Below are 27188 nucleotides of genomic sequence, written 5' to 3' on the forward strand. Positions count from 1 at the left end.
TGTGGTCCCAGAGCGGGTAATTTTCATAAAAGGGGAGGGGGAGGGAAGAGAAGGGAAATAAAAGTTCAGGCTGAATTCAAATTAAAGGCCAGACAGAATAGCTCTGTCTTACAGGCCTGACAGAAGGAGGTTAAATCCTGCAGGGCCCTGGTCTCCTGAGACCAGTGGCGTAGCATGGGGGGTGCAGGGGGGGCCGGCCGCACCAGGCGCAACATCTGGGGGTTAGGGGGCGCAAATCCATGGGTTAGGGGGCGCAAATCCACGGGTTAGGGGGCGCAAATTACTTGCCTTGCCCCGGGTGCTGACAACCCACGCTACGCCACTGCCTGAGACAGAGCATTCCACCAGGTCGGAGCCATCACTGAGAAGGCCCTGGCCCTGGTGGAGGATAGTCTGACTTCCTTAGGGCCCGGGACCTCTAAACTATGGGTATTTATGGACCTTAAGGTCCTCTGCGGGGCAGACCAGGAGAAGTCTAGTGTGTCCGTTGAGCACAAAAGCATTGATGGAGCACAGAAATGGAGCAACAGGAGGAGGAGGAACAAGGGGACAAGCAGGATGGGGCCTTTCTGCTGGTGACAGATGCAGCAAGGCAGATCTAAGCCAGGCCAGCTCAGAATCAAAGGAGGCAGCAGAGAGGAAGTCTGTGCCTGTCGCTCTCAGGAGGTGGGCAAACGGTGCCAGGGAGCAATGGCCGCAGCTGGTTCAACCTGGAATTTCAGCCTCCTTGGTATTCTGCAATTGTTTTAGTATCTACTTGATGAACCCTCAAAAGCCAGTTGATCCCACGGTAGCATTGAGACCGTTTGAGATACTGAACTTCCAAGCCAAAGATGAAAAGCAACCACATGGGGAATTACTGTATTTTTCACTCTATATGACACACTTTTCCCCCTCCAAAACTCAAGGGGAAATGTGTGTGCATCCTATGGAGCGAATGCAGGCTCCTTGGCTTCAGCAATAACAACGCGAAGCCTCCGAAGCGCAGAGGGAGCGCTCCCACCGTGCTCCGGAGGCTTCGCGTTGCTTTCGCTGAAGCCAGGAGAGCAAGAAGCATTTGGATTTGATATCCCGCTTTATCACTACCCGAAGGAGTCTCAAAGCGGCTAACAATCTCCTTTTTCCCTTCCTCCCCCACAACAAACACCCTGTGAGGTGAGAGGGGCTGAGAGACTTCAGAGAAGTGTGACTGGCCCAAGGTCACCCAGCAGCTGAATGTGGAGGAGTGGAGATGTGAACCCGGTTCACCAGATGATGAGGTCACCCAGCAGCTGCAGGTGGAGGAGCAGGGAATCGAACCCGGTTCACCAGATTACGAGTCCACCGCTCTTAACCACTACACCACACTGGCTCTCTGGCTTCAGCAGAGAGGGAGAGCTGTGCAGTGCTCCTTCAGCGAAGCGGGAGGAGAAATGGAAGGGGCTCCGTTTCTCCTGCTGCTTCGCTGAAGGGGTGCTGAGCAGAGAGGGGGAGAATTCCCCCCCTTGTTCTCCCCCTCTAAAACAAGGTGCGTCCTATAGAGTGAAAAATATGGTATATTGTTGTCAAAGCTATTCGGTCTTCAATAAATGAGTGCAAAGAATGATCACTGGAAGATCAATTAATTCACCAGGGTCCCCCCCCAGTTGTTTACTGGTGCCCCAGCTTCCCTTGGGTGGGGGTCCCAGAAGAGCAGCCCAGAGCAAGGTCAGATTAGCTGGCTTGGAACGTCCAGGGGACCTCCCCCGAGCTGGCCTGCAGATCAGGTCCTGGTGGTCCCAGTAACACCAGAAACTGTCATGGGCCAGGAGTCAGCTTCACCTGCTGAGCAGCAGCCTGAAGGAGCAGAAGGAAAAGTGACTCTGCCTGCTACTACTGATTAGCCTTCTTGCTCCTGATGTGAATCTGCTGGCTCCAGCTTCTTCAGCAGAGTTTGCAGCCTCAGTCAGTTGCTGGAAACAACATTCGTCGTTCCTGGCCAAACCTTGCTGCTTCTTGCTCCTCGTGACCTTGGACCAGGGGTCAGCAAACTTTTTCAGCAGGGGGCCGGTCCACTGTCCCTCAGACCTTGTGGGGGGCCGGACTATATTTTTTGGGGGGAAATGAAGAAGAAGAAGAAGAAGAAGAAGAAGAAGAAGAAGAAGAGTTTGGATTTGATATCCCGCTTTATCACTACCCTAGGGAGTCTCAAAGCGGCTAACATTCTCCTTTCCCTTCCTCCCCCACAACAAAGACTCTGTGAGGTGAGTGGGGCTGAGAGACTTCAGAGAAGTGTGACTGGCCCAAGGTCACCCAGCAGCTGCAGGTGGAGGAGCGGAGACGCGAACCCAGTTCACCGGATTACGAGTCTACCGCTCTTAACCACTACACCACACTGGCTGTCCAGTGAACGGATTCCTCTGCCCCACAAATAACCCAGAGGTGCATTTTAAATAAAAGGACACAATCTACTCATGTAAAAACATGCTGATTCCCAGACCGTCTGCAGGCTGGATTGAGAAGGCGATTGGGCCAGATCCAGCCCCCGGGCCTTAGTTTGCCTACCCATGCCTTGGACCCTCGGCTTTCTTGACCCCTGGACTGTCTGACTACATGAACTGAGATAGTCTTGACCTTAGGACTGGACTGGACCTTGTAAATGGACTCTGCCTCCAGGCCAGTTCCCCCCTGAGACTTGGCTGGTTGGCTCTGCAACAAAAACAGATGAATTGCTGCACCGCAATGTGCCTTTCCTTCTTATGTGCCTCCTAGTTGCTACGTGGCAAATATTTTTTATCCTTTCCAGAACAATGTGAGCCACAGAATGCCTGGAGGAACAGGAAGCCGCTGCTTCCCTCCAGAGACGGGTTGTGGGTTGTTCCCCTCAACCCCTCCAGTGTGGCCTGCTCTGACTGGCAGCAGCCCTCCAGGGTCTCCTCTGGCAGAGAACAGCCTTTCCCACCCCAGCTCCGAGAAGATAGAAAAACAAGGGTGAAACAGTGGTTACACCAAAATTCCAGTTCTCAGGAATTCCTCTGGGCAGTGCCAGCTTCTGCAGGGTGAGGGAGTGCCAGCAAGCCGCCTGCCAGTCACCCAAGGCAGGCTGCAAAGTCAGAGTCCATCCTCCTGCTCTGCCCGAATTCTCTGGCTGCCCGGGAGGAGGGAGGGGCTGGCTGGCTGGCTGGCATCCCGTGCTATTAACTGCAGCGGGAGACTCTGCATCCACAGCTGGCTGGGGGGACATTTTTATCTTTGGGCATTTGTCAGGCAACAGGATCCGCCATGGCGGTGGGCTTGGCCGGCTGGGCTGCATGCCGAGACTCAGCGGAGCCCCTCAGCCCCCAGGCCCTGCTTCAGCAAACCCCAGCAGCCCCTGCCCCATGGAAGGGCTTGCCCTATGGAGAAGGGGCACTTGCCCAGCCTCCTGGACCCCCCCCCCCCTGCAAAGGAGCTCATCTTCCTCTCTGGAAGGCCTTGCCTGCCAGCCAAGAGACAGAAGCGACCCATAGGACTCCATCGCTTTTGCCCTCCTCCGGAAATAAGGGGGCTCTGCTGGGGAAGGGGGGGCTGGGGAGTGGGCTCTGTGTCTGCAGTCTCCTGGGCTCAGGGCAGAGCACTGCTTCTACCAAATGGATGCATTTATTGGGTAAAGCATTCTTGATAGGGCCAGGGAAACCGACAGGCACTGAGGAGGGGAAGGAGGAGGAGGAGGAGGAGGAGGAGGAGGAGAAGAAGAAGAAGAAGAAGAAGAAGAAGAAGAAGAAGAGGAGGAGGAGGAGTTGATGCCGCGGCTTCCAACCAATTATTAAAATACAGTGGTCTGTTAAACATTGAAAGCATCCCTAAACAGGGCTGCCTTCAGATGTCTTCTAAATGTCTGGTAGTTGTTCTAGTTGTTCTTCTCTTTGACATCTGGTGGGAGGGCGTTCCACAGGGCGGGAGCCACCACCAAGAATGCCCTCTGCCTGGTTCCCTGTAACTTGGCTTCTTGCAGGGAGGGAACCGCCAGAAGGCCCTCGGAGCTGGACCTCAGTGTCCGGGCAGAACGATGGGGGTGGAGAGAGACGCTCCTTCAGGTATACTGGACTGAGGCCGTGATCTAAAGATGAATGAAATCCAGGAAGCATCCGAAGGAGGAACTGAGGCAGTAGAGGCGGCGTTTCAGTCACTGGGTACTTGTGTGCCCAAGTCAGGGCAAAGGGATAAAATTCCTTATTTGACGGAGCAGTTATTGGGCGTTTATGTTTAACACTTTTTATTAATTTTCAGAAAGGATTCGTTTTCTCAAACAGGATCTGATGATACAATTACGGTTCACTGTTGAGCAAATGCAGACACGAAACAAAACCAGGGTCAGTAAAGCTGAGGACTGTGCCTGGATGCGCGGATGCCGAGAGAGGCCGGGATTCCGCGCAGCCTCCGGGGTTGCCCCGGCTCCCTCCGGCAGGGGGCGCCCCGACGGACTCGAGGGGGCGGAGACCTCGAGGGGGCGGGACGGCCAGACTCCCCTCCCTCTGGCGCAGCCATGCCCGGGCCGCGGAAGCGGCTTCCTCGCGAGCAGGAGGCGGCGGCGGCGGCGGCGGACGGGACCCTGGGCAAGGCGCCCTCCCCGCCCCGCCTGGGCGCCGCCTTCTTCGACCAGCCGTGCGTCCGCCTGGCCAGGGCGCTGCTCGGACAGGTGAGGGACGGGGACCCCGCCGCTCCTCGGAGGAGGAGGAGGCGCCCGGGCCGGGCGGGCACGGCTTCCTTCGCCGAGGAGGCGCCCCGACGGCGGGGCCGAGCCGAGACCCTTCGGCTCCGAGCGGGGCCTGGCCAGGGCAGGAGCGAAAGCGCAATTACGCACGCAGAGAAGCGCACGCCTGAATTCTACTCATGTTTCATTGCTTCACAATTGTGTCCCCCCCCACCCCCCCGATGATTTTAGCTGCTTCTGTTTTATCTGTAAGATGCCTTGGCTCCCCGTGTGGAGAAAAGGCAGTGCTGTATATAAATTTTATGATGATGATGATGATAATAATAATAATAATTAATACGGGGTCCTCGCCACGCAATCACATTCACCCGGTGCTACACCAGCTGCACTGGCTCCCGGTGGAGTACAGGGTCAGGTTTAAGGTGCTGGTTTTGACCTTTAAAGCCCTATGCGGCCTAGGACCCTCGTACCTACGGGACCGCCTCTCCTGGTATGCCCTGCGGAGAGCCTCAAGGTCCATAAATAGCAACACCCTAGAGTTCCCGGGCCACAGGGAGGTTAGGCTGGCCTCCACCAGGGCCAGGGCCTTCTCAGTGATGGCTCCCACCTGGTGGAGGAGATTAGGGCCCTGCGGGACTTGACATCTTTCCGTAGGGTCTGAAAGATGGAGCTGTTCCACCAGGCCTTTGGCCAAGGCACAGTCTGACCTCCTCTCTCCTTCTGTAATCTTCATAGAACTCTAGCCCAATGGTTGCCATGAATTTGATTTTGAATTGATTTTAGAATGAATTGATTTTGGAATGCTGGGTTACTTTTATTGTTGTTAGCCGCTCTGAGCCCGGCTTCGGTTGGGGAAGGCGGAACATTATTATTTAATATTTAGCCATGCAGCCCCCTTGTGCCTCAGTGCTCCTGCCCACTCTTCCCACCTGGTGATGCTGCTTCCAAGGGGGGGGGCACCTGAGACCTTCTGCATGCCAGGCAGGTGCTCCTCCGCCCATCTAGGGTGCCAGAGGCCCTGCAGCTGTTGGGGCGATGCCAGGGTTGGACTCCTGCTTTTTTTGCACAGCTTCCGGCTTCCTCTACGGAGCGTCTTCTTGCTGTGTGGCCAGGACTCTTGTCAGATCTCGGAGGTCAGGGTGGGAGCCTCCCTGGTGGTGGGACCTCTGCTGCCAGGGCTGAGCCACAGCCACCTCTTCCGAACCCATCACTCGCCCCCAGAGCTGTACCTTCCGTCTTTGCAACCACATGGGGAGTCTCTGTGCGCTGCCCGCAAGTGTTTTGGGGCCAACCGTGGCAGTGGCTGCAAGAGTTGGCTTTCTGAAATGTGGAAGAGGTGCTGGCATGCCCTCTCTCCTGCAGCCCCCCAGGCGGCTCTGGTCTGGGGGCATGTGGGGCTCAGCCTTCCCTCTGCTTCCCAGATCCTGGTCCGGAGGCTTCCAGATGGGAGAGCGCTCCGGGGGCGCATTGTGGAAATGGAGGCCTACCTGGGAGGAGAGGACACCGCGTCCCACTCCAGGGGCGGGCGGCAGACTGCCAGGAACACGGCCATGTTCATGGCGCCGGGCACTCTGTACGTGTACCAGATCTACGGGATCTACTTCTGCATGAACATCTCCAGCCGAGGTAAGCAGGTGGCCGTCCTGCAGAAAAGCTCTGAGCCCTCCGGGGGAGTTTGGGGGGCCTCTCCTGCCCCCAACCCTCATCCAGCAGGAACACAGGCCCTGTATGGGGGGGCGAGGGGGCTGTGCTTTGTTCTGAGCATCAGAAGAGAGCCAAATTGATGGATCTGGCCAAAGGTTCCATCAAAGCCAACATTCTCTGTGTCCATCCAGAAACTCAAGGGAATAATAATAGTAATAATTTATTATTTATACCCCGCCCATCTGGCTGGGTTTCCCCAGCCACTCTGGGCGGCTTTCAACAGAATATTAAAATACAATTAAACATTAAAAACTTCCCTAAACAGGGCTGCCTTCACATGTCTTTTAAAAGTAAAATAGTTGTTTCTTGCCTTGACATCTGACAAGAGGGCATTCCCCAGGGCGGGCGCCACCACCGAGAAGGCCCTCTGCCTGGTTCCCTGTAACCTCGCTTCTCGCAGGGAGGGAACCGCCAGAAGGCCCTTGGAGCTGGACCTCAGTGTCCGGGCAGAACGATGGAGGTGGAGATGCTCCTTCAGGTACACAGGCTGAGGCTTAGATCAAAGCACTTGGGCTGACTTTCTGCTCCCCAGGCAGCCTAGTCCTTTCTTCAAGGTGGGGGGTCCAGCCGTGGTTGTTGCTTGAAAGCCCCCCCCCCCGATCCTGGCTTCTTTGAACCAGGGGGATATGGTGTGGCCTCCATTTCTGCCCCTCTCCCCCAGACAAGTGTCCCAGGTCGGGTGCGGCTGCCGTGTCGTGGCCTGTGGCAGTGGGCAAGGGCATCCCTTCCGGGGAGGGGCAGGGGGCTGACTGCGCATGCCCCAGGGCCGCATCCCAGTCCTGCCTCCGGCCCTCGCAGCATCCAGCCAGAGCCCCTCAAGGAAAGCCCACAAGCGGGAGCCAAGGGCTAGAGGAACTGGCCTCCCTTGGGGTTCCCAGCATCTCATATTCACAGGCATTTGATGCCCTTGGAAAGCCCTCCAAGTTGGAGGCCATCAAATTCGATGGTTTATTGAGGTGAGAAGTCGCCTCTTCTGTCTGTTCTGACACTTCCAGAAGAACAATAAGAATAATTTTCCTCCCTCTCGAACTTGGCAGGAGATGGAGGAAAACGCCCCTCTTCATTTTCTGCCCACCGTGCCTAATTTTGTACCCCTCTCTAATCCCCCTCCGTACTCACTTGTTTCCTAAATGCTCCAGCGCTTCCTCCTCAGAGCGCTGGTCCAGGCAACTTCCAGATCCTCTCGGTTGCCCCTTTCTGCCCCTTCTTCACCTTTCAAGGTGAGATGACAGAACGGCACGTGGTCTCCCCATAGATTGGTAGAAGAGCATTAAAATACGGGAGGTTTTCTTGCGACCCCCTTCCGAAATATCCCTTGAGCTGGGATTGGCCTGCCCTGACCTTTGCCCCCTCCCTTCTCTCTCGCCAGGGGAGGGGGCGGCCGTCCTGCTGCGCTCCTTGGAGCCCCTGCAGGGCCTGGAGGCGATGAGAGAGCTGCGCCTGGCTCAGCGGAAAGGGGCCGCCCGCCCCCTCAAGGACCGGCACCTGTGCAACGGGCCTTCCAAGCTCTGCCAGGCCCTGGCTGTGGACAAGGCCTTTGACCAGCAGGACCTGGCCTGCCATCTGGCCGTGTGGCTGGAGCCCGGCCTGGACGTGCCCAGGGAGGAAGACGTCATCTCCGCTCCCCGCATTGGCATCAGCGGCGAGTGGGCACAACAGCCCCTGCGCTTCTACGTCTGGGGCAACCCGTGTGTGAGCGTGACGGACAAGGCGGCCGAGGGGGCCAGAGGCAGCCGGCTGCCAGCGGAGGCCTCTCCCTGCTGCTGATGCCCAGGAACTGGGGGGTCAGGAGGCTTCCCAGGATGGGGAGAATAACAGGGAAGGCCGGGACTTTTCCAGCCTTGTGCATTTATTTCTTTCCAAAATAAAATAGATTGTTTTGCTTTGAGGCTGGTGGTTGTGGCTGAGGAAAAGCCTTCCTGCCTGCAGCATATTGAAGGAAGGAAAAGCCTGCAAAATGCAGAATTGGAAGGAGGAAGACCCCCCCCCCCACGATGTGGGGAGATAAGAGCTCCTCCACTGCTAGGAAGAGGTACCAGAACCACCCCAACAAATTCTCCCCCCATTCCCTTGGTTAAACCTGCCCCTGCCCCTTGTGGAAGAGAGAGGAGCCGCCTGATTGAGCAAGCAGGATGCGGCCAGTTCAGGTGGCCTGAGAGAGGAGGCCAGGCCAGTGGTCACCTGCCCTTCAGAAGTGAGGAAGGTAGGTCTGTGGGTCGCGGCAGGGAGGAAGAGAGCCGGTACTTTCACAACAGACTTGTTCCCTGACTTAAGAGAAAGATTTCACATTTTCCAGCATGTGGTTGTAATTGTGCAACGGTGGGTGAACAGTCTGAGGGTTGTCTGCAACTATCAAGACACAGGTCCCCCCCCCCTCCACACCCCCACACCCCAGAGAAGTGTCCAGCAGACAGATCGCTATGTCTGCAGCCGTCAGCAGAGGCCCAGAAGCAGCACCTGAGGCCTGGCAGTGCCAGGAGTGTGACCGAATCAGGCGTCTGTGCACAAGGCCCCCAAGTCCCCTCCTTGCCCCCCATGTGGCTGCAAGAAGGGGTGCCTTCTTCCCCCATCCCGAGGGCCAGCAATCCTCCTTTGAAGTCCAGGGCAGCGGCCGCCTCTCCTCACTTCTGGAAGGACTGGAAGACGGAGATGACGGGGTCCTCGTGGTTGGTCACCACCAGCACGCCCCGGAACTTGTCAAAGAGCATCAGGAGGTGCGAGCGGCGCATGTTCTCGTTGTACATGATCTCCTCCAGGTGGTGGCGCCCCCGGAAGTAGTGCAGAAGCCTGGGGGGGGGAAGGAGGGCAGGGCTGGGGGGCAGCAGCTGCAGCCTGGGCAAGGAGCCCCCAGCAGGAAACCCAAGACAGGGCGGTCGCTGGTCCCAGGACCCCCCAGCCCAGCCAGGAGAGCTGCAAGGGACGGGCAGGGCAGCCCCCAAACCTCCCCCTTGATCTCTCCGCTCTCCCAGAGCAACCTTTCCCCCCCCAAAGGAAGAAACGGCTGCAGGTGCCAGAAGTCAGGGGGAGAAGGGCAGCTCCCCCCATCCTGTGCAGTGGGCAGAAAGGCAGGGGGGGTCTGAAGGGGCTGGAACAGACCTGCGCCAACAGGGCAGGGGCTGCTCATTGTGAGCTTTAGGGTCTCCTTCAGAAATGGTCTTCAAATTACAGAAGAAGAAGAAGAGTTTGGATTTGATATCCCGCCTTTCACTCCCCTTCAGGAGTCTCAAAGCGGCTCACATTCTCCTTTCCCTTCCTCCCCCACAACAAACACTCTGTGAGGTGAGTGGGGCTGAGAGACTTCAGAGAAGTGTGACTGGCCCAAGGTCACCCAGCAGCTGCATGTGGAGGAGCGGAGACGCGAACCCGGTTCCCCAGATTACGAGACTACCGCTCTTAACCACTACACCACACTGGCTCTCAGAAGCCATGGGTGTAGCCAGGAGGGGGGGGGGGCAAATCAAGTAAATCAACAGAAATACTTAACTAACTGACAAATCACACTGGCTCTGCCCCCCTAACAAAAATCCTGGCTGTGGCCGCCCTAGGGACTCTGCCCCCTTCCCAGAACCAGCCATCGCCCCACCCGGCCCTTTCGCTCTTTGAAGGCAGCTGCCTGCCTACCTGGCAAAGGTGCGCAGGTCCTCGGGGTTGTGGGCGGCTGGGACGCTGAGGATGGCCTCTCGCTCGTGCTCCGGGAGGCTGGTCAGCAGGTTCTCGGTCATGCGCTTGTTCACGGGGGAGTCCCCTCCGGGCAGCAGCTCTGCGCTGGAGTTGTCCATGCTGGGGCTGGTGAGCGTCATGTCGTCGCTGCTGGCTGGGGGGGGGGGGACAGGACAAAGACGCAAGGGAGCGTGGAGCAGGCCGCCCCCCTCGGCTGCCCCCTTGCCCATGGGGCTCATGTGCACCCGCTCACAAACACCCAACTGAGGCAGACTCCTGGCCTGTCACTCGGGGCCCGTCGCGAGAGGGCCCCCAAAGCAAAGGGGGAGAGACGCAGAGAGCAGCCTGGGCAGAGCGTGCTTGCATGCGCCTCGTGTGGAGAGAGCAATGCTCAGCCCCCCCGCAGCACAGCCGCCACTGCCACCCCTTGCTCTGTGAAGGGTGTGGAAGGATGAGGCCATACAAGATTCGTTGTGCAGACGGATGAGGGCTGAAGCTTGCGTGGCGTTTGCAAAAGCCCCAGGATCCCCCACAACCTCTTCCCATCTTTCGCTGGAGTAGAGGAGAGCCTTTCCTACAAATGGGGCAACTCAGCCACAGCTCAAAACGGGGCCTTTGCTGCGGTGGCTCCCCTGGGAGGCTCGCCTGGCGCCTTCATTCCATCGCTTTAGGGGCAAAAGCGTTCCTCTTCAACCAGGCCCTGGACTGATAAAAACATCTACGGCTTATGTTTGTGGAGAGGGGGCTGTGCAGCTTTTCGGGGTATTTGTTATTAGGTTATGCATTTTGTGTTCTCATTTTCTGTTTTTATATTGCGTATAAAGGTAACAAACTAAATAAAAACAGTAAAGCCTATTATGCCCAGAAGTATGATGGGAAAAACATCTGGAGCATCTTGCAGAAGGTAAAATGGAGACAGACTCAGCGACCCAGGACCCCTTCACAGCAGGGCTCCAAAAGACACACACACCACCTACTTGGGGAGCCAAAGCTGAGGGCGTTGGGGGTGCTGAGGCTGCGCCCCCCAACTCTGGCTGCCAGGGGCATCTCCTCCGCCCGGGGCCGGACGTCCTCTTCCTTGGGGGGCACCATCAGGCAGGCGTAGGTGTGCAGCTGGATGAGCAGTCGGTGTTGGAGCATCCAGACGACCATTTGGATGAGCTGTGTCTGGTGGGGGGGAGGCAAAGAGGGGCACAGTGGGGTGGGGCTGCCCAGGGGCCAGCTGGGTGAGGGGTGCCAGGGGCAGCTTACCTCCTGCACGGGGGGAGCCAGGGGGTCCTTGAACTCCGACAGGGACACCGGCAAGGAGAACTTGGAGAGGACGGAAGGCAGGTCATGGCCGGGGAACTGGCAGGCAAAGTCGTCCGCCAGAGGGGAGTAGCTGTGGGGGGAGAGGAAGAGCAGGCAGGAGGTCGGGGGGGGGTCTCTCTGCATGAACCCCCCAGCCTCTCCAGAGGCCAGCATCGGGGGGGACGGGGACAGGATGCGAGTCTTGCTTCATACTCGGCACAGCTGGATGCCCAGAGACTTACAGGCAGACGCTGGCATTGGGAGACAGCATGTAGACGTTGTTCTCGCACAGCGGGTAGACGATGATGGCCTTGCCCCAGTAGACCAGGTGCGCTGCCAGCTGGAACACCTGCCAAAGGGAGGGAAGGGGAAGACTCGCACTCAGCACCAGCAGAACCTCCCCAGGTTCCTGGGCCCAAGCGGCAGGAGGAAGCTGCTTCGCCAGGGAGAAAATTCCTGGATCGGGGTCACATCTAGGGAGTCTCCCTTTTTCTCAGAAACTGCCTGGCCTCTCCTCCAGCCACAAAAGTGCCTCCCCCCCCCATGGGAATCTCCTGGGTCCCACCTGCTTTTCTCACCTGTCGGCTTGGGGACACCGGCTCCGCTTTTGAGGAGGCCCCCTGAGTGAGGAGGGGACTGAGCAACGTCCCTCCCCACCTCCCAGATAGCCACATAAGAGACCTAGCTCCAGGCCAAGAACAGAGCCTCCCCCAGCCCCACAGAAGAAACAGCAGCAGCGAGGGAGGGGGCAGCAGTGGGTGCCGACCGGGGTCACAGGAGGAGCTACTGCTCCGGGCTTGGGGGGGGGAGCCCCCCAGTCGAGGTGCCAACCTATCCGGGCAGCAGCGGCATCAGAGCTACTAGTCCTGAGTGAGGCACAGAGCAGGAGGTGGGGAGGAGCAGCTGCTGCCTCAATGCCCTCCGAGGCCCCTGGGATTCCCACTGGGGCTTCCGGCGAGGGGGGGCTTCACAGAATCACAGCGTTGCAATGCAGGAATAATGGCAGTCAAGGCGGAGAGTCCCTTTGGCCAGGGAGCAGGCTGGGGGCCTTGCTGGACCCAGCCCAGAATGGAGGAGCGGGTGGCGTTTCTGCCGGCAGCCCCCAGACACCAGCCCCCCTTCCCCCTCACCTGCAGCAGCGCCAGGTCGGCGTCCTGGGCCAGCTGCTGGAGGTTCTTGACGGCCGAGGTGGTCCTGACCACGCGCACCAGGGCGGGGGAGCAGTCCAGCGGCAGCTCGTTCAGAAGCGCCTTCTCGTCCTTCAGCAGCAGCAAGGCGTGGTACGGCCTGAGCGGGGGGGGGGGGGGAGAGACGGGGGCACACAGACACTCGCAGCACTGCAGGGCTGCAAAGGGGCCCCCCAGGGTCATCTAGGCCAACCCTCCTGCAACACGGGTCTTGCAGAGGGACCCCACTGCCCCCCAAAGCACAGATCCAGGCGCACTCTGGGACCAGGAAGCAGCACAACAACCCCTCCCCCCCCCCTTTTATTAGGACCCGGTCTTTACCGGATGGCCTTGAGGCTCCGCTCGATGGCTTCCGGGGGGATGAAGCGAGAGGCAGCGTAGTGGATTTTGTGGGGCAGGCAGAAGCTCACTTCCAGCCAGTTGTTGATGTGCAGCTGGACCACGCCGGTCGTGCAGAGGCTGCAGGGGACAGGGAGCAGGTGGGAGAGGCCGCGTGGCCCAGAGCCCCCAGCCCTGGCAGGGACTGAGCCGCAGGCCCCCCCGACAAAGGAACAGCCCCCCTCTCTCACACTGGCTGAGCCAGGGGTGGCTGGGGCAACTCCGTCGGGTGGGAGGGGTACAAATAATAAAACTGTTCTTGAACGGCTCCGTTTTCGAACGTTTTGGCTCCCGCATCCAGGAAACCCAGAAATAAATGCTCCGGGCTTTTGAACGTTTTTTGGAACCCAAACGCCCGACGCAGCTTCCGCTTGAGTGCAAGAAGCTCTTGCAACTTATCAGATGCTGTGCCTCGGTTGTCAAACGTTTCAGAAGTCAAACCGTCTTCCGGAATGGATTGCATTCGACAACCAAGGTTTGGCTGTTCTATTATAATAAAGAACAGGAGCCACCAGCCGCAGCTCCCTCTGCAGCCCCGTCGATGGCCACCTGGTGGCGCTGGGCAACTGTGAGCCTGACCCAAGCTCACAGCAGCCGCCGTAACTGTAGAGAAGGAGGGAGGGAGGGTGGGTGGGAGGGCACCTGAGTGCCGTTCTAGCTGCCTCACCGCAAAACGGGTATCGCAGAGCTGGGAAAGCTGCAAAAAGGCCCAGGGAGGCAGCCCTTGAGACTGACCCAGAAACTCCAGCGGGGGCAGAATGCCGCGGTCAGACTCCTTACAGGGTCTTCGCCGCGGGATCACATTCACCCGGTTCTATACCAACTGCACTGGCTCCCGGTGGAGTACAGGGTCAGGTTCAAGGTGCTGGTTTTAACCTTTAAAGCCCTATACGGCCTAGGACCCTCGTACCTACGGGACCGTCTCTCCTGGTATGTCCCACAGAGAAACCTACGGTCTGCAAATAAAAACGTCTTGGAGATCCCGGGCCACAGGGAGGTTAGGCTGGCCTCGGCCAGAGCCAGGGCTTTTTCGGCCGTGGCCCCGATCTGGTGGAACGCTCTGTCACAAGAGACTAGGGCCCTGCGGGACTTGACATCTTTCCACAGGGCCTGCAAGACAGCTGTTCCACCAGGCCTTTGGCCAAGGCACAGTCTGACCCCCTCCTTTGGCAATCCTCACAGAACTCTAGAACTGATGGTTGCCATGAATTTGATTCTGAATTGATTTTAGAATGCTGTGTTACTTTTAGTGTTGTTAGCCGCTCTGAGCCTGGCTTTGGCTGGGGAGGGTAGGATATAAATAAATTATTATTATTATTATTATTATTATTATTATTATTATTATTATTATTATTACCCAGGGGCCAGAGCAACATCTGGGGCAGAGGCCTCTCCTGGGCTTTCAACCTTCAGCACCCCCACACCCCCACCCCAGGGCTGAGACCCCAAAGACTGACTTCGAATCCCAGAACTGCAGAATTGCAGAGTCAGAAGGGACCCTCTCGGCTAACCCTAACTGACAGACGGCCCCCCAGCCCATGCTTACCTGTCGTAAGCCTCCTTCAGGTCTCTGGCCAGCTTGCACTTGGGGAGGATGTGGAGGAAAGGCGACTGGGGCCCTTCAGGCGCTGGAGGAGGGGAAGAACAGCCAGGTGTGGCTTCCGAGATCTTCAAAGGGCTTCCCCAGGAAACCTCCTCACCCCCCCCCAGCTCCAAATGGACATGCCAACCCCCCCCCCATGGCCGCTGGAAGTGCCACAAACAGCAGGCAGGGCGTTTTTGTGTTGTGAACCGCCCTGTGATCTTTGGGTGAAGGGCGGGATACAAATCTAATAACTCAATAATAATAAAGCCCCTGCCCAGCTGAGCCCACGAGGGCCAGACAGATGCCTGGCCTGAGGGTGGGGGGCAAGCAGGATCCGGCCGGACTCACTTTCCGAGATGGCAGAGGCTTCGTCTTGAATGGCCAGGATGAGCTTGGCCTCTCGCGTCAGGTACTGGCAGCGGCGCTCCTCGTGCTGGAGGACAATGGCGATGCGGCGAGAGAGGTTGTGCAGGCAGCTGATGACTGAGGGGTCCGCGGTGGCCTAAGGGGGAGACGGGGGGAGAGAGGCGGCTGGGAAGGGGGCAGGCAGGGCAGTCTGGCCACCGGACAGAAGGGGCCCCAGCAGCTCAGCCAGAGGACTTGGGGGAAGCCGTGGCCTGGAGCCCAGGAGGACTGGCTCTGTTTTGGGGTTTTCACATTTATGTGCGCAAAAGCCCATCAGAACCTTTGGGTCCTTTTAGCTGCAAATTAACTCATCTACCTGGTACTCTTCAAGAAGACTAGAGATGGGAAGAAGACAAGAGCAGAATGGCAGGTGGGGTTGATGGACTATGCTGCAATGGCCAAAATGACCAGAAGAATCAGAAATCAGGAAGACAACATATTTAATGAGGAATGCGGAAAGACCATTCTAAAGAGTTAAAATCATTAGTAGGACTGGAATATCACTTGTAGTTTAAGGGCAAATTTTGGACACAATGGAGAAGTAAAAGATTCGGATCATCAAAAAAGATGGAGGAAATGATTAAATTAGGACCCACAAAGGGGAGGGTGGAAGTCAAGGAGATTCATTGGGATTTTGTTTGTATGATTTATGTTTGATATATATACCTGTGAAATTTTAATTTGAAATAACAAATAAATTTACAGATAGTCAAAAAAAAAGCTTTCAGATGCTCCACAACATAATCTAATTAAGCATGTTTACTTGCTTAATTGTATTTGGCAAAAAAGCCAAAAAACACTAAAACTGCAGGATCAGGCCCACAGGCCATCTAGTCCAGGATTCTACCCTCACAGTGGCACCAGGCGCAAGCAGGATCAGGCCTCAAGAGCCCTCTTCTTCAGGATTCAGGAACATGGCAGAGCCAGGGGCCATGAGAAGCCCTCTCCTCCTCCAGGAATTTGTCCAATCCTCTTTGAAAGCTTGTGGCAGTGAGTTCCATAGTTGACTCTGTCCTGCCTTAAGGATGACTTTCTTTGATCTGCCCTGAAGCTCCCAGTGAGGCTCCTGTTTTGCTCCATCATGGCGGCTGCCCCTTAGCCCCACCTGCTGTGGGCCAGCCATTTCTCTGAGCCCCCCCAAGGAGACCCGGTCCTGAGGGAGGGCAGACCAGAGCAGACCAGCTGTGCAACCCCCCTGCCTGCCCTCAGCCTCGGGGAGGTTGGAGCTGGGTCCCTGACCCACAGGCCGCTGCCTGGGCTACCGGCCAAAGGGCCTCCCCATCGCTGTCCACCCTGAGAGCTCCCATCCCTGAGATCACGAAGGCTGCTTGCTCAGGCCTCCCCCTAACCCACAGGTGGAGGCCGCTATCAGCCCCACACAGCTGGCAAGGTGGGGCCGGAGAGGCAAGCCGGAGGGGGCTGGAAGGCGGCTGCCAAGCCCCAGTTAAGGAGGGCCGGGCTGCCGATAATGTTTGCCACCCAGGTCCGCAAACCGTGACTCAGCTTTCGGAGCTTTTGCTGAGTCACAGAGCTGCTCCTCCGCTGATTACCAGTTTGGGGCCTCTGCCTGCCCCACCCGCCTGCCCCACCCAAAGCCCAGGCAGGCCCTTGGGGGGTGGCAGAAGCAAAGAAGGCTCCGAAGCCTTTCCTGGGGTGGGGCTCCCCCCCATTGGGCTCCCCCAAGCAGCCTGGAGACCCTCGAAGGCACACATCCCTGCAGAAGAGCCTGCTGCACCCCCCTAGCCAGCCCCACATTCTCACTGGACTTTGCAGCACATGTGGGGTGCCCCCCACGCCTGGGCTCTGACTCCCGGGAAACGGCAGGTGCCCCCGGCCTGGAGGGGGGTCCTTACCCTCAAGGCGAAGACGACATTGAAGAGGATCATGGTGGGCATCTCCCGCTTTGGGGAGGGGTCTGTCTTGGAGATCTGCAAAGCAAGCCGGACTTTTAAGGGGGCAGCCAAGAGAGGGGAGCAGGGGAGGGGGCAGCCCCTGGCAAGGAGGGTCTTGGGAGGGCTGGGGAGGGTGGTGGGGCTGCAGAACTACCTCACCCTCACGGGGGTGTAAGCTGCCATACACCAGGGAATCAAGCGGCTGGTCCAGGTGGCCGGGCTTCAGGTGGGCTCTCCCTCCCAGCAGTCCCTGCTTCTCAGCCTCCCCTACCTCACAGGGTCGTTGTGGGGATTAAATGAGCAGGTGGGGAGAGAACCACACAAGCCGCCTCCTTGGAGGAAAAGGCGAGGCAGAAATGGAGTCAATCCATCATTCAAATCAAGCCACAAAGCTTGCTAGCCTGGCCTTCCTTCCCACTGGCTGTGCCCCCTCCCTGGGCTTGTGTGGAGGAGGCAGCCTGGAGGCAAGGAAGAAGCCAAAGAAAAGGAACAGGGGTGGCCAGGGAGAGGGGACCCCCCCTCCCATCTCCATCCCCATCGCTCCGCCCAGACACTGAGGTCCACCTCCGAGGGCCTTCTGGCGGTTCCCTCACTGAGAGAAGCAAAGTTACAAGGAACCAGGCAGAGGGCCTTCTCGGTGGTGGCGCCCACCCTGTGGAACGCCCTCCCATTAGATGTCAAGGAAATAAACAACGGCCTGACTTTTAGAAGACATCTGAAGGCAGCCCTGTTTAGGGAAGCTTTTTCATGTTTGATGTTTTATTGTGTTTTTAATATTCTGCTGGAAGCTGCCCAGAGTGGGGTATAAATAAATTATTATTATTATTATTATTATTATTATTATTATTATTATTATTATTATTATTATTATTATTATTATTATTGCTGCTGCTGCTGCTCCCTCCCCTCCCCTGCATGGGGTTTGTGGCCACGAACATCAGCCTGCTAGGGGCCTGATCCGATCAGAGGCTCGGCACCTCTTCCCAACGCTTAGGGACAGGGGCGGGCAAGCGCCTCTGAGCATATGCAGAGCCCCAGCCGCCACCCGCCCTCCCACCGCATTTTGAAGGACTCTCTGGGCTTCACAAAGAGAAGGGAGATGCCAGAAGCCTGGGCAAGTTTGCAGCAGCTGCCAAAGGACTTTGCAGGGTCTGCATGTCACCACAAGGAGGCGCAGGAGAGCCTGAAGGCTGAGACCCCCCCCCCCCAAAGGGCCTCTGGCACCCATGTCTCCACCTCAAGGGAGGCTGCAGGACAAGGACCAAGGAGACCCCTGCCCAGGAGGCTCTCCAACTCTGAATTGTGCAGCCCCCCCCCACTAAGAGCAGAGTTGTTGTTTTTAAGGGGGGAAATATGGAATCAACCGGGCTGGCCCTTTCCTGGAGCGCTCCAAGGGTCAGTGGCAGAGCAGCTGCTTGGCATGCAGAAGTCCCAGGTTCCACCCCCACTGGCATGACCTCCAGGGAAGGCTGGGAGAGACTCCTGCCTGAAACCCCGGGGAGCTGCTGCTGCTGCCAGTCAGTGCGGGCATTAGAGGGTTAGATGGACCAAGGGTTTGAACAAGGCAGCTTCCTGTGTCCCTGTGCTCTGGCTCGGCTTCCGAGGCCCCCAGCAGCCGCATCACAAACTGTGGGGTACCAGTCCGGCGACTCGTGATCAAACTCAGCACCCCTCCGAATTTGGCAGGCCAGTTCAGAAGTCGAGGCAGACACAGGTCCCAGGAAAGCACCCACATGGGTCGGGGTAGTGCAGTGCACCCCAGTGGCGTAGTGTGGGGGTGCAGGGGGGGCCCGGCCGCACCGGGCGCAACATCTGGGGGGGCGCTTGCACTCGCAGCTCTCTGCCCCTAGGGCAGAGGGGGCGTAAATTACTTGCCTTGCCCCGGGTGCTGACAACCCACGCTACGCCACTGGTGCACCCTAAGCAGGTGTGGAAACACACCTCCCCCCTGGAAGGAGAGCCGGAAAGGGTTCAGCTCCCCAGAGAGGAGAGGAGGTGATGTCAGGGCAATGAATGACATTATGGAGGGAGAAAGAGCCACCTGGGGGCCGGCCAGCAGGCCCAAAAGCAGAGCGTGAGAGGGGGCACCTGTGGGGCAATCTGGCTGGATGGCACGGGGCGACTGCAGCTGGCCCCCCAGGCCTGTTCCAGGGCTGCTCCGAGCTCCCCCTCCCAGCCCACCACTGGCCAGCTGAACCACCAGGAAAGGGGCCGGGGCAGCAGAGGGACGCAACTGGACACGACTTCCCGGCCCAACTCACAGGCTGTGCCCAGGCTGCCCTGGCGCCCGCGGGGCCTACCTGCCCAAAGGCGTGCTGCACCAGGGTGGGGTGTCCCACGAAACGGACGTTGTCGATCTTCAGCTCAAACTTCTTGCCGCACATGTCTGATTTGGTAGCCAGGATCGTTGCCAGGATGACGTCCGAGAACCTTCGGGAGCAGAAACGGGCATCAGAAACGCTCTTGCGCAGGCCCCACACCGTCCCGGAGGCGGGATGAATTGGTATGAATTGTGTCACCATTAAGTCTACAAACACACACCCACACACACCCACACACACCCACACACACCCACACACACGACATTGGGGCACCTTGGAGTCCACCAGGTGGGGGAAATTAAGATGCCGCAAAGATCACCATCTTTCAAATCATCAGAATTATATCGAGAGGGAAAGCGTCAGAGGCTCATGCAACTTTCGTTAATGACAAGCTCTCAGGAGGAAAGATTAGGCAGAGTTTGCAGGCGCCGGTTTGGAAGGACAGGTGAAGTTCCCCTAAGCAGGAAGGTGTGGCGGGCAGGTCGCTTGAGGACAGGCAGCGCGATGGGGCTTTGCTCCAGGGCAGGGGACCAGGAGGCAGCTGTGCGCCTTCCGATGGTCAGGGGTACCAGCACCACCTGGGGGGTCACCGACTGCCCATCCCTGTGAAAAAGAGCTCCCTGGGCCAAAGGGACAGGTGTGCCCAGCTCTGTTCCCTGCCTCAGGCGTGTCTGCGGGGGGAGCAGCTGAGCCCCAGGGCCTTAGGTCTTGGGATGGCCAGAAGGGCCCGACTGCAGCTGGGAGTCGCAGGCCAGGCCAAACTCAGAAGCCCTTCCTGTGTCTCTCCTCCCACTGCCGGTGTCCCAGATTTCCTTCTGTGGAGGAAAAGATGCATTTATGCATGGGCAAAGTTCATCAGGAAAGGGGGGGAAATGCGTGGCCTGCAAAGTCCTGAAGTTCCCCAGAAGGAAGGATCCTCTCTGAAGAAGGGCAGGTTTTTTGGAGGGGGGGCGGGGAAGGACTTCCTTTTGTCTGTCCCAGGTGGCCATCTGTCAGGGATGCTTTAGTCCTGCACTGCAGGGGGGTGGACTAAATGGCCACTGGGGGGTCCCTTCCCACTCGACGACTCTCTGAACCTTCCCACATCTCTCCACCAAAGGGGATATTCTGCCAAGCTGCTGCTTGCTCAGCTTTGGGGGAAAGGCATGAAACTGTAAACGTGGCAGTCAGCATCTGCCTGGATGACTCAAAAAGAAACTAGCTTTGCGGGCAGAAGCAGCAAACCTGCCTGGTCAACGGGGGTCTTGCCTGCTGCTTTCCCATCTCACAGCTGCCAGGAGGCCAACTTCCGGGCGCCAGGGAGACAGTGAGGCCCGGAACAAGCTGTGCCCTAGGGCCCTCTTTGCCCTCCAGCTTCACCCAGAAAGATTGCCCTGCCCTGGGTGCAGGCAGCAGCTGCAGGGGCCGTGGCCGGGAGAGATTGCCAGCTTATCGGCCCCGGCAGAAGAGATCAAGGAGGCTGCACAACGCAGCCGAGGGAGGCATGCACAAAACCAGAGGCATCAGAGAAGACAGCAGGCCTGCTGTGGGGGGAACAGGACTGCATGGAAACATGACCCGGGAGCGAGCGGAGAAGTGTCTACAGCAAGAAGCTCAACAAAGTCTTGTTACATCTGGAAAACGGGCAAATTCTGCTTTGGCTTCCGTTTCCAAACACTTGCCGGCCTCTGTCTGTCTCGAGGGACAATGGAGTGTGCCTCTGGGGGTGAAAAGTCAAACCGCTGGAGAACCACAGTGCCTTTCCTATGCTACCACCCAGAAAAGACTCCCTCCCGCTTTTGCTGCAACCGTAATCACACGGCTGCTGAGACCCCTCTGGAAATTGAGAAAATACTTGAAGCCAAACTTGAAATCTGGGGCGCACAGATCACTTCCACTCCTCTGTTCTGGCAACGGGAAGCCCCAAAACTTTGTAAATGAGTTTCAGAGGAGTAGCAATTGCGCATTGGGGGCGCCTACCCCCAACCTTTCTCTGAAAGCAGAGAACCAAAGTGACTGAGCTTAAAAAAAAAAGGTTTCTTGGGTTGCAGAGGAGAATACGGCTCCCTTCCCCACCTCCCACTATTGTTAAGAGCTCATCTGCTTATTCAGAGCTAGAGACTTTGTTTTAATCCACTTGACGGCCTCTTTGAGCAGCTACAGAAAGGCAAACCTGCTTTAAAGGCACACAAAGTATTTTATTTTAAACAAGCATCTTCAGGGCAGGCAGTGCTCTGAGACAGCAGCAATCAAGCCGTCAGCTTCTTGAGAAGCTGTTCAGAACAGGGCGGCCAGTGGGGCAAGGGAGCAAAACCTCCTGGGCTGCTCCAGCCCCACAGCCCTGAAGGACGCCCCATTGCTCCGAGCGCTGGGAGGCAGAGGGAATGCAGACGGGGCCGGGGGCAGCCTCTGGGGGCCCAGCTCAAAAGCCGTGTGGCACACGCAGGAGCGCCGCTCAGTCAACTCCCAGCCACCCTACCCTGACGGAGGTCCACAGCCGCAACCCTCACTGAGTCTCTGAAACGGGAGGCTGGGCCAAGCCTGCAGTGTGTCCCTCTGAGCTTCCCCCTTGGTAGGGGCTTCTATCACAGGGGCTGGGGGCCTGTGCAGGCCTCCTAAGCAAGTCTGCTGGAACTGAGGACCCCCGGGGGGGGGGGGAGCCAGGACCATTTGTCACGAAGAGGCAAAAGGAGGGCGACAGGAGCCTCCTGCACTGCAGGCTGGTCAGCTTGCATCCTGCATACTGGAGCAGAGCAGCCAGTCTTCAGACAAGTGGGTCCCCCAAATGCCTTCGGAGGGAAAACATGACCTTTTTGTCTCCGTGGAGAAATCAGTTCCCCACTCACTGCAAAGCACAGCGTAGCTGTTTCTTCCAGCTATGGGGCGGAAAGGCCTTCAGAAACGCAGGCAGCAGCCTTCTCCTGGGTCAGACTGATGGGCTGTGTAGCCCAGGGGTGCCTGCACTGACTGGGCTGTCAGGCACAGGGGGTCTCTCCCCCCCCAGCCCTGCCCTTGGGGTCTGGGACCTTTTGCTCTGCCCCTGAGCATCAATTTCCTTCCTGGCTGACCTGCCTGCTTCTCAGGCCCTTTGCCGGCCTCCCTGCGCACCAGCGTGTGGTTCCGTGACATTTGCAGCTTGGTGGGAAAGAGAAGTGAGCAACAAAGTGCGAGGAGAAGGAGAAGATGGTGGAGACAGGGAAGCCATTTGAGAGAGAGAGAGAGAGAGAGAGGCGCTGCTGGCGGAGAAGGTTTGGTCTTACCCCGACACCACCTGCTCATCAGTGAGCGGACAGGGCTCTCTGAAAACAGGAACAGGGGCTATGAGCACCACGCGGAAACAGAACACAAGAATCAAGCAGGCAAATTCACGCAAGGCACAAAAACGTCAACGCTGCAAAACCGGGCACCTGGAGGTTAGGGGACTGTCCACATATTGAAATAAATAAAGGCTCCTTGGAGAACGAGCCCTTGCCTAGCACCTCAAGGGAGAAACACACCCTGAAAGCCTGGCTGGGGTTAGAATGGGGACTGGGAGCGGCTGCTGAGACCACAAGACCCGTCCTGAAAGACTTGCTTTGGCTCCCAGTACGTTTCCGGGCACAATTCAAAGTGCTGCTGCTGACCTTCAAAGCCGTGAGGTCCAGCTCTGAGGGCCTTCTGGGGATTCCCTCCCTGTGAGAAGTGAGGGTACAGGGAACCAGGCAGAGGGCCTCCTCGGTGGTGGCACCCGCCCTGTGGAACGCCCTCCCACCCGATGTCAAGGAAATAAGCAGCTATCTTATCTTTAAAAGACATCTGAAAGCAACCCTGTTTAGGGAAGCTTTTAATGTTTGATGAATCATTGTATTTTAATATTCTGCTGGAAGGTGCCCAGAGTGGCTGGGGAATAAATAATAAATTATTATTATTATTATTATTAGGCACCCCTTACCCTCGGGCCACAGGAGGCAACCCCGCCCATGCCATGGGTGGGCATCACTGCCCAGCAGATGAATGCCCCCAAAGGGCACTGTCTCCCCACACTGTCAGGCTGTGCCAGCCCAGAACAGTGGCAGCAACCTTCATGCCTATCTTTCCGCAGGGCCTGCAAGACGGAGCTGATCCGCCTGGCCTTTGGTTTGGACTCAGTCTGACCCTTCTGTTTCCCTCCCCTTATGGTTTCGGTTTTGATTTATGGGCTACTCTTAAAATGAGGCTGCATTTTAAATTGCATTTTAACTTGTATCTTAAATTGGTTTTAAATTGGTTTTTGCGAAGAATGGCAGATGAAACTGATGGATTATATGGAACTGGCGGAAATGACTGGCAGAATCCAGGGACCAGGGAGAAGAGTCAGTGGAAGAAGATTGGAAGAAATTTAAAGATTATTTACAGAAATATTGTAAAATTAATGAATGTTAGAATGATGTTGGATTGAAGTTAAGGGGTTTCTAGCTGTAATGGTATAAAAGAATATGAAAAAAATTGGATTCTTAACAGGTAAATTTAGGTTACAATATATCAAGATTAAAGATCAGGATAAAATAAGGAGGGAAAGGAATTGCTGAACTAATAAATTGAACTGGAATACAAAAAGGGGAGGTATGAGGAGGTCTGGGAAACAAGTAAATGAAAGATAAGTGATGAAAAGATTGAATTGTTTTTAACCATTTTTATTTTGTATTTTTTCTTTTCTCTTTTTCATTTTGTAACATTGTAAAAACCTTAATAAATATTATTTTTTTAAAAAAATTAAATTGGTTTTTGCTTACTAGCGGGAAGGAAAACGGCGTTTCCGTGTGCTGCTCTGGTGGTTCGCCAGAGCAGCTTCGTCACGCTGGCCACGTGACCCGGAAGTGTCTGCGGACAGCGCTGGCTCCCGGCCTCTAGAGTGAGATGAGCGCACAACCCTAGAGTCTGGGGTACCTTTACCTTTATTATGTTTTTACTGTAATTTTATTGGTGTTAGCTGCCCTGAGCCCGGCTCTGGCCGGGGAGGGTGGGGTATAAATTATTATTATTATTATTATTATTATTATTATTATTATTATTATTATTATTATTATTATGTCCTGCGCAAGAGGCAGCCTCTGCAGCAGGATTCAGCGACCCCCACAAGCCTATCCCTATCCCCCAGCAGTGGGGCCGGGGGAGCTGCTGCATCAGGGGCTCCAGGAGCCCCCAACCCCGTCCTGCCCCTTTCCTGCCACCAATGCTCCTCTTCTCCCCAAGATGCCTCCTTCAGATACGCCCCCCGCCCCGTGCTGAAGGTGAGCACAGCCCCGGCATGACTGGGGAACTGCGATCACAAACGTGACCAAGTACAAGCCCCAGAGGCCTGATTCAGGCCAGGCGGAGACGAGAGGCTCAACCTGGCGCTCACCTGGAAACTCCCTGGCTGCCAATTCAAGGGGAAGTGAGAGAGGAAGGCCCTCCCTGCCTTTTCAAGTTATTTTATCTGGACGCATCAGGGTTCAGGGGAACATTTCTGACCTGTCCACTGCAATGACTTTCTGGTTTTCTGGAAAGAGGAAACTCAGCTCTCTTTTGGACCAAACAACCAAGACATCTTTAAGTAAGTGCTGGGCAAAAACATTCCTCTTTTCCCAGGGCCAACTAAACAATCTATGGCCTTTGAAACCTGAGAGAGGGGGTAATTGTTTTTGTTGGTTACTGTAATATGCATTTCTGTGTTTTTATAATGTAAACCACTCTGTGATCCTCGGGTGAAGGGCAGTATACAAATGGATAAATGAATAAATAAATAATATAGGAAGGCTTGTGCAGGAACTTCCCATGCAAGAGTCTTATGCTTGGCTTGCTAGAGACCTCTTTTTTAAGTCAAGATAGACACCCCGGCATTAAAAGCCACGCCTCCCTGCCACACCTGCGGAGCCACAGGTGACCCCCCACCCCAGCCGCGATGGTCAGGGTCCGCTTTGATCAGGATCCAAGCAGCCCCAAGCCAGCCAGCCAACGCCCCTTTTGCCCTACATGCCAGAGCTCCGGGACTCCAGCACACCCCACCTGGTGAGGACCCAGGTGCAAAGGTGTCTTTTACGCTCTCTACACAAACCCATGACAACCAGCAGGAGAGCTGGTACTCAAGGGAACAGGAGCCCTACGTACCTGGAGTCCCCATCTGGGTCTTCGACGCCGTCGCCCAGACTGTTCACGGCATACCTGCTTCTCGGTTTCCCTAGGAAAGGAAAAAGGGGGGAAGTCCAGAAGGCCAGAGAGGTGTGGGTTAGAGCAGAAACCTCTTCCACCTAATTCTTAGCAAATAATAATAATAATAATAATAATAATAATAATAATAATAATAATTTTATTTAAACCCCCCCTCCCCAGCCAAGACCAGGCTCAGGGCGGCTAACACCAGGTATAAAAACAATTGATTAAAATACAACTTAAAAACTAGATTAAAATACAACATTAAAATGCAGCCTCGTTTCAGTAGAAACGCAAATCAAAAACTTTTTGGGGATGAAAACGTCAAATCTTCACCTAGGCCAACTATCCAGACTGAGCTATATGTGAAATGGGAGCCCGTGGCACAATTCAAGTTGCCGCTTTTGACCTCATGGCTTGAGCCCAACGTATTACGAGGGGGGCCATCTCCCCAAGGCTTTGTGGTTGATCTCAAGAATCACCGGAGATGCCTATCAGAGCTCAGCCGGAAGGGAAAGGGCACGTCAGGAGGCATGCGAGGACCAAAAGGAGACATCTGGTTGGCTGCGGGGAGAAAAGGACGCCAGGCTCTGAGGGGCCCCTTTGGGCCTGATCCAGCAACCCAGGCTTTTATTACACTCTTCATGTCACTGGGTGCTCCTCAGCTGGGGAACTGCCTTCCCAAGATCCTTTTCCCAAAGGGGAAGAGAGAATAATGGCCGGCTGGCCAGCTGCCGGGACACAGAGCGGCCATGTGTGTATTGCTGGGGGGCAGATGCCCCAAGGCGGAGCCCCCAGGGCAGGACTGGGGCCCCAGGGCCCTCTCCCTTCCTGCGTCTTCCAGCGAGCAGGACTTGAGCGCAGCAGCCGGATTGGGAAGGAGGCTGCCTCAGGCAGCGGGGGCAGGACCAGGGGCGGCTGGTGCCCTTTGGGAGTGGCAGAGGGGCAGGAAGGAGGCTGCCGGGGGGCACAGCCAGCTCCTTCTCGGTTTGCCCCCCTCTGCCCTGCTGCGTTCAAGGGCAGAGCTGCTGGAGCTGAGCAGCGTGTTGGCAGCCAGGCTCACCCTCTTGGGGGGGGGGGGGAGAGGCAGGCAGGTGGGGCAGAAAGGAGACCTGGGGGGTCTCGGATTTCAGCCGTGCCCCACATAATGCCCCCACCTCTTGTGCCCCATTCTGAATCACAGTTGCAGCGCCCCCAAACCGGTGGCCGTGGGAGCGGAGTGACCATTCTGCCCTGGGTGGGAAGGTCCCTCCTTTCCACGGAATCACCGAGCTGTAGAGTCGGAGGGGTCCCAGGGTCATCTAGTCTGACCCCAGCGAAATCCTCCCTGGCAGATGCTGTGTGCCCCCCCCCAGACCTCTTCTCAGGGAGGAGGTTCCCCTCCCGCGTCGCCCCCAGCCCCGCCCCCCGTTCTCCCACTCGCGTGTCAGGGTGTCGCGTGTGCTTGAGGTGCACGTGTGAAGGCGGGCGCGCGAGGGTCCCGGGCAGCGGCTCCTCCTCACCGGGGTGGGCGGCGGGGCTGCCGGGCCCCCTCTGGAAGGGGAAGCGGAAGAGCAGCTTGTTCCCGCGGCTGCCGGAGCTGACCAGGATGACGCTGATGGGACTCGAGCTCTCGCCCATCCTCGCGCCCCGCCGAGCCCACACAGGGCACTGCGCGTGCGCCGGCGGGGTCACGTGGCTCGCCGGAGGAGGAGGAGGAGAGCATGCGCCGTCCCCGCCTCTCTGGACTACGGCTCCCATCGGCCTCGGCCGGCGCGGCGGGCGGCAAGGCACGCCGGGAGTGGTAGTCCAGAGAGGGTAGAGGGCGCTCTGCCCGCCGGGCGCCTGGCCTTCAGCAGCTGGGGCTGAGCGAGCGCCCCATACGGGGCAGCTGGAAGCTGAGCTCCCAAGAATTCCCCATGGTTATTCAGTAATAATAATAATAATAATAATAATAATTTATGATTTCTACCCCGCCCATCTGGCTGGGTTGCCCCAGCCACTCTG

The 27188-nt window shown here is 57.0% G+C and overlaps 2 protein-coding genes across 6 annotated transcripts; one reads left to right on the forward strand and one right to left on the reverse strand.

Annotated features, from left to right (window-relative positions):
- Window positions 1-4330: 4330 nt before the first annotated feature.
- On the forward strand, window positions 4331-8243 carry MPG (N-methylpurine DNA glycosylase). Of its 3 annotated transcripts, none has more exons than XM_081170763.1 (4): window positions 4331-4636; window positions 6073-6277; window positions 6696-6833; window positions 7725-8243. In XM_081170763.1, exons 1-4 carry the CDS (start codon window positions 4346-4348, stop codon window positions 8120-8122), a joined length of 1032 nt encoding a protein of 343 aa, XP_081026889.1. In that variant the 5' UTR covers window positions 4331-4345; the 3' UTR covers window positions 8123-8243. The 3 variants fall into 3 exon arrangements, with proteins under 3 accessions (XP_081026889.1, XP_081026890.1, XP_081026891.1); XM_081170764.1 differs by lacking the exon at window positions 6696-6833 and adding an exon at window positions 7495-7575 and having other exon boundaries at window positions 4473-4636; XM_081170765.1 differs by lacking the exon at window positions 6696-6833 and having other exon boundaries at window positions 4473-4636.
- NPRL3 (NPR3 like, GATOR1 complex subunit) lies at window positions 8187-26852 on the reverse strand. 3 transcript variants are annotated; one of them, XM_081170755.1, is made up of 14 exons: window positions 26705-26852; window positions 25161-25230; window positions 22313-22351; window positions 19053-19182; window positions 16714-16788; window positions 14804-14957; window positions 14417-14498; window positions 12814-12951; window positions 12436-12592; window positions 11548-11654; window positions 11267-11396; window positions 10993-11182; window positions 9977-10169; window positions 8187-9142 (listed from the first exon to the last, which is right to left on the reverse strand). In XM_081170755.1, the coding sequence occupies exons 1-14, from the start codon at window positions 26820-26822 to the stop codon at window positions 8977-8979; spliced, it is 1749 nt and encodes a 582-aa protein (XP_081026881.1). In that variant the 5' UTR covers window positions 26823-26852; the 3' UTR covers window positions 8187-8976. The 3 variants fall into 3 exon arrangements, with proteins under 3 accessions (XP_081026881.1, XP_081026882.1, XP_081026880.1); XM_081170756.1 differs by lacking the exon at window positions 22313-22351; XM_081170754.1 differs by having other exon boundaries at window positions 10993-11396.
- Between the last annotated feature and the right edge of the window lie 336 nt (window positions 26853-27188).

This window comes from Podarcis bocagei (assembly GCF_964188305.1).
Source record: "Podarcis bocagei genome assembly, chromosome: 14".
Classification (NCBI taxonomy): domain Eukaryota; kingdom Metazoa; phylum Chordata; class Lepidosauria; order Squamata; family Lacertidae; genus Podarcis; species Podarcis bocagei.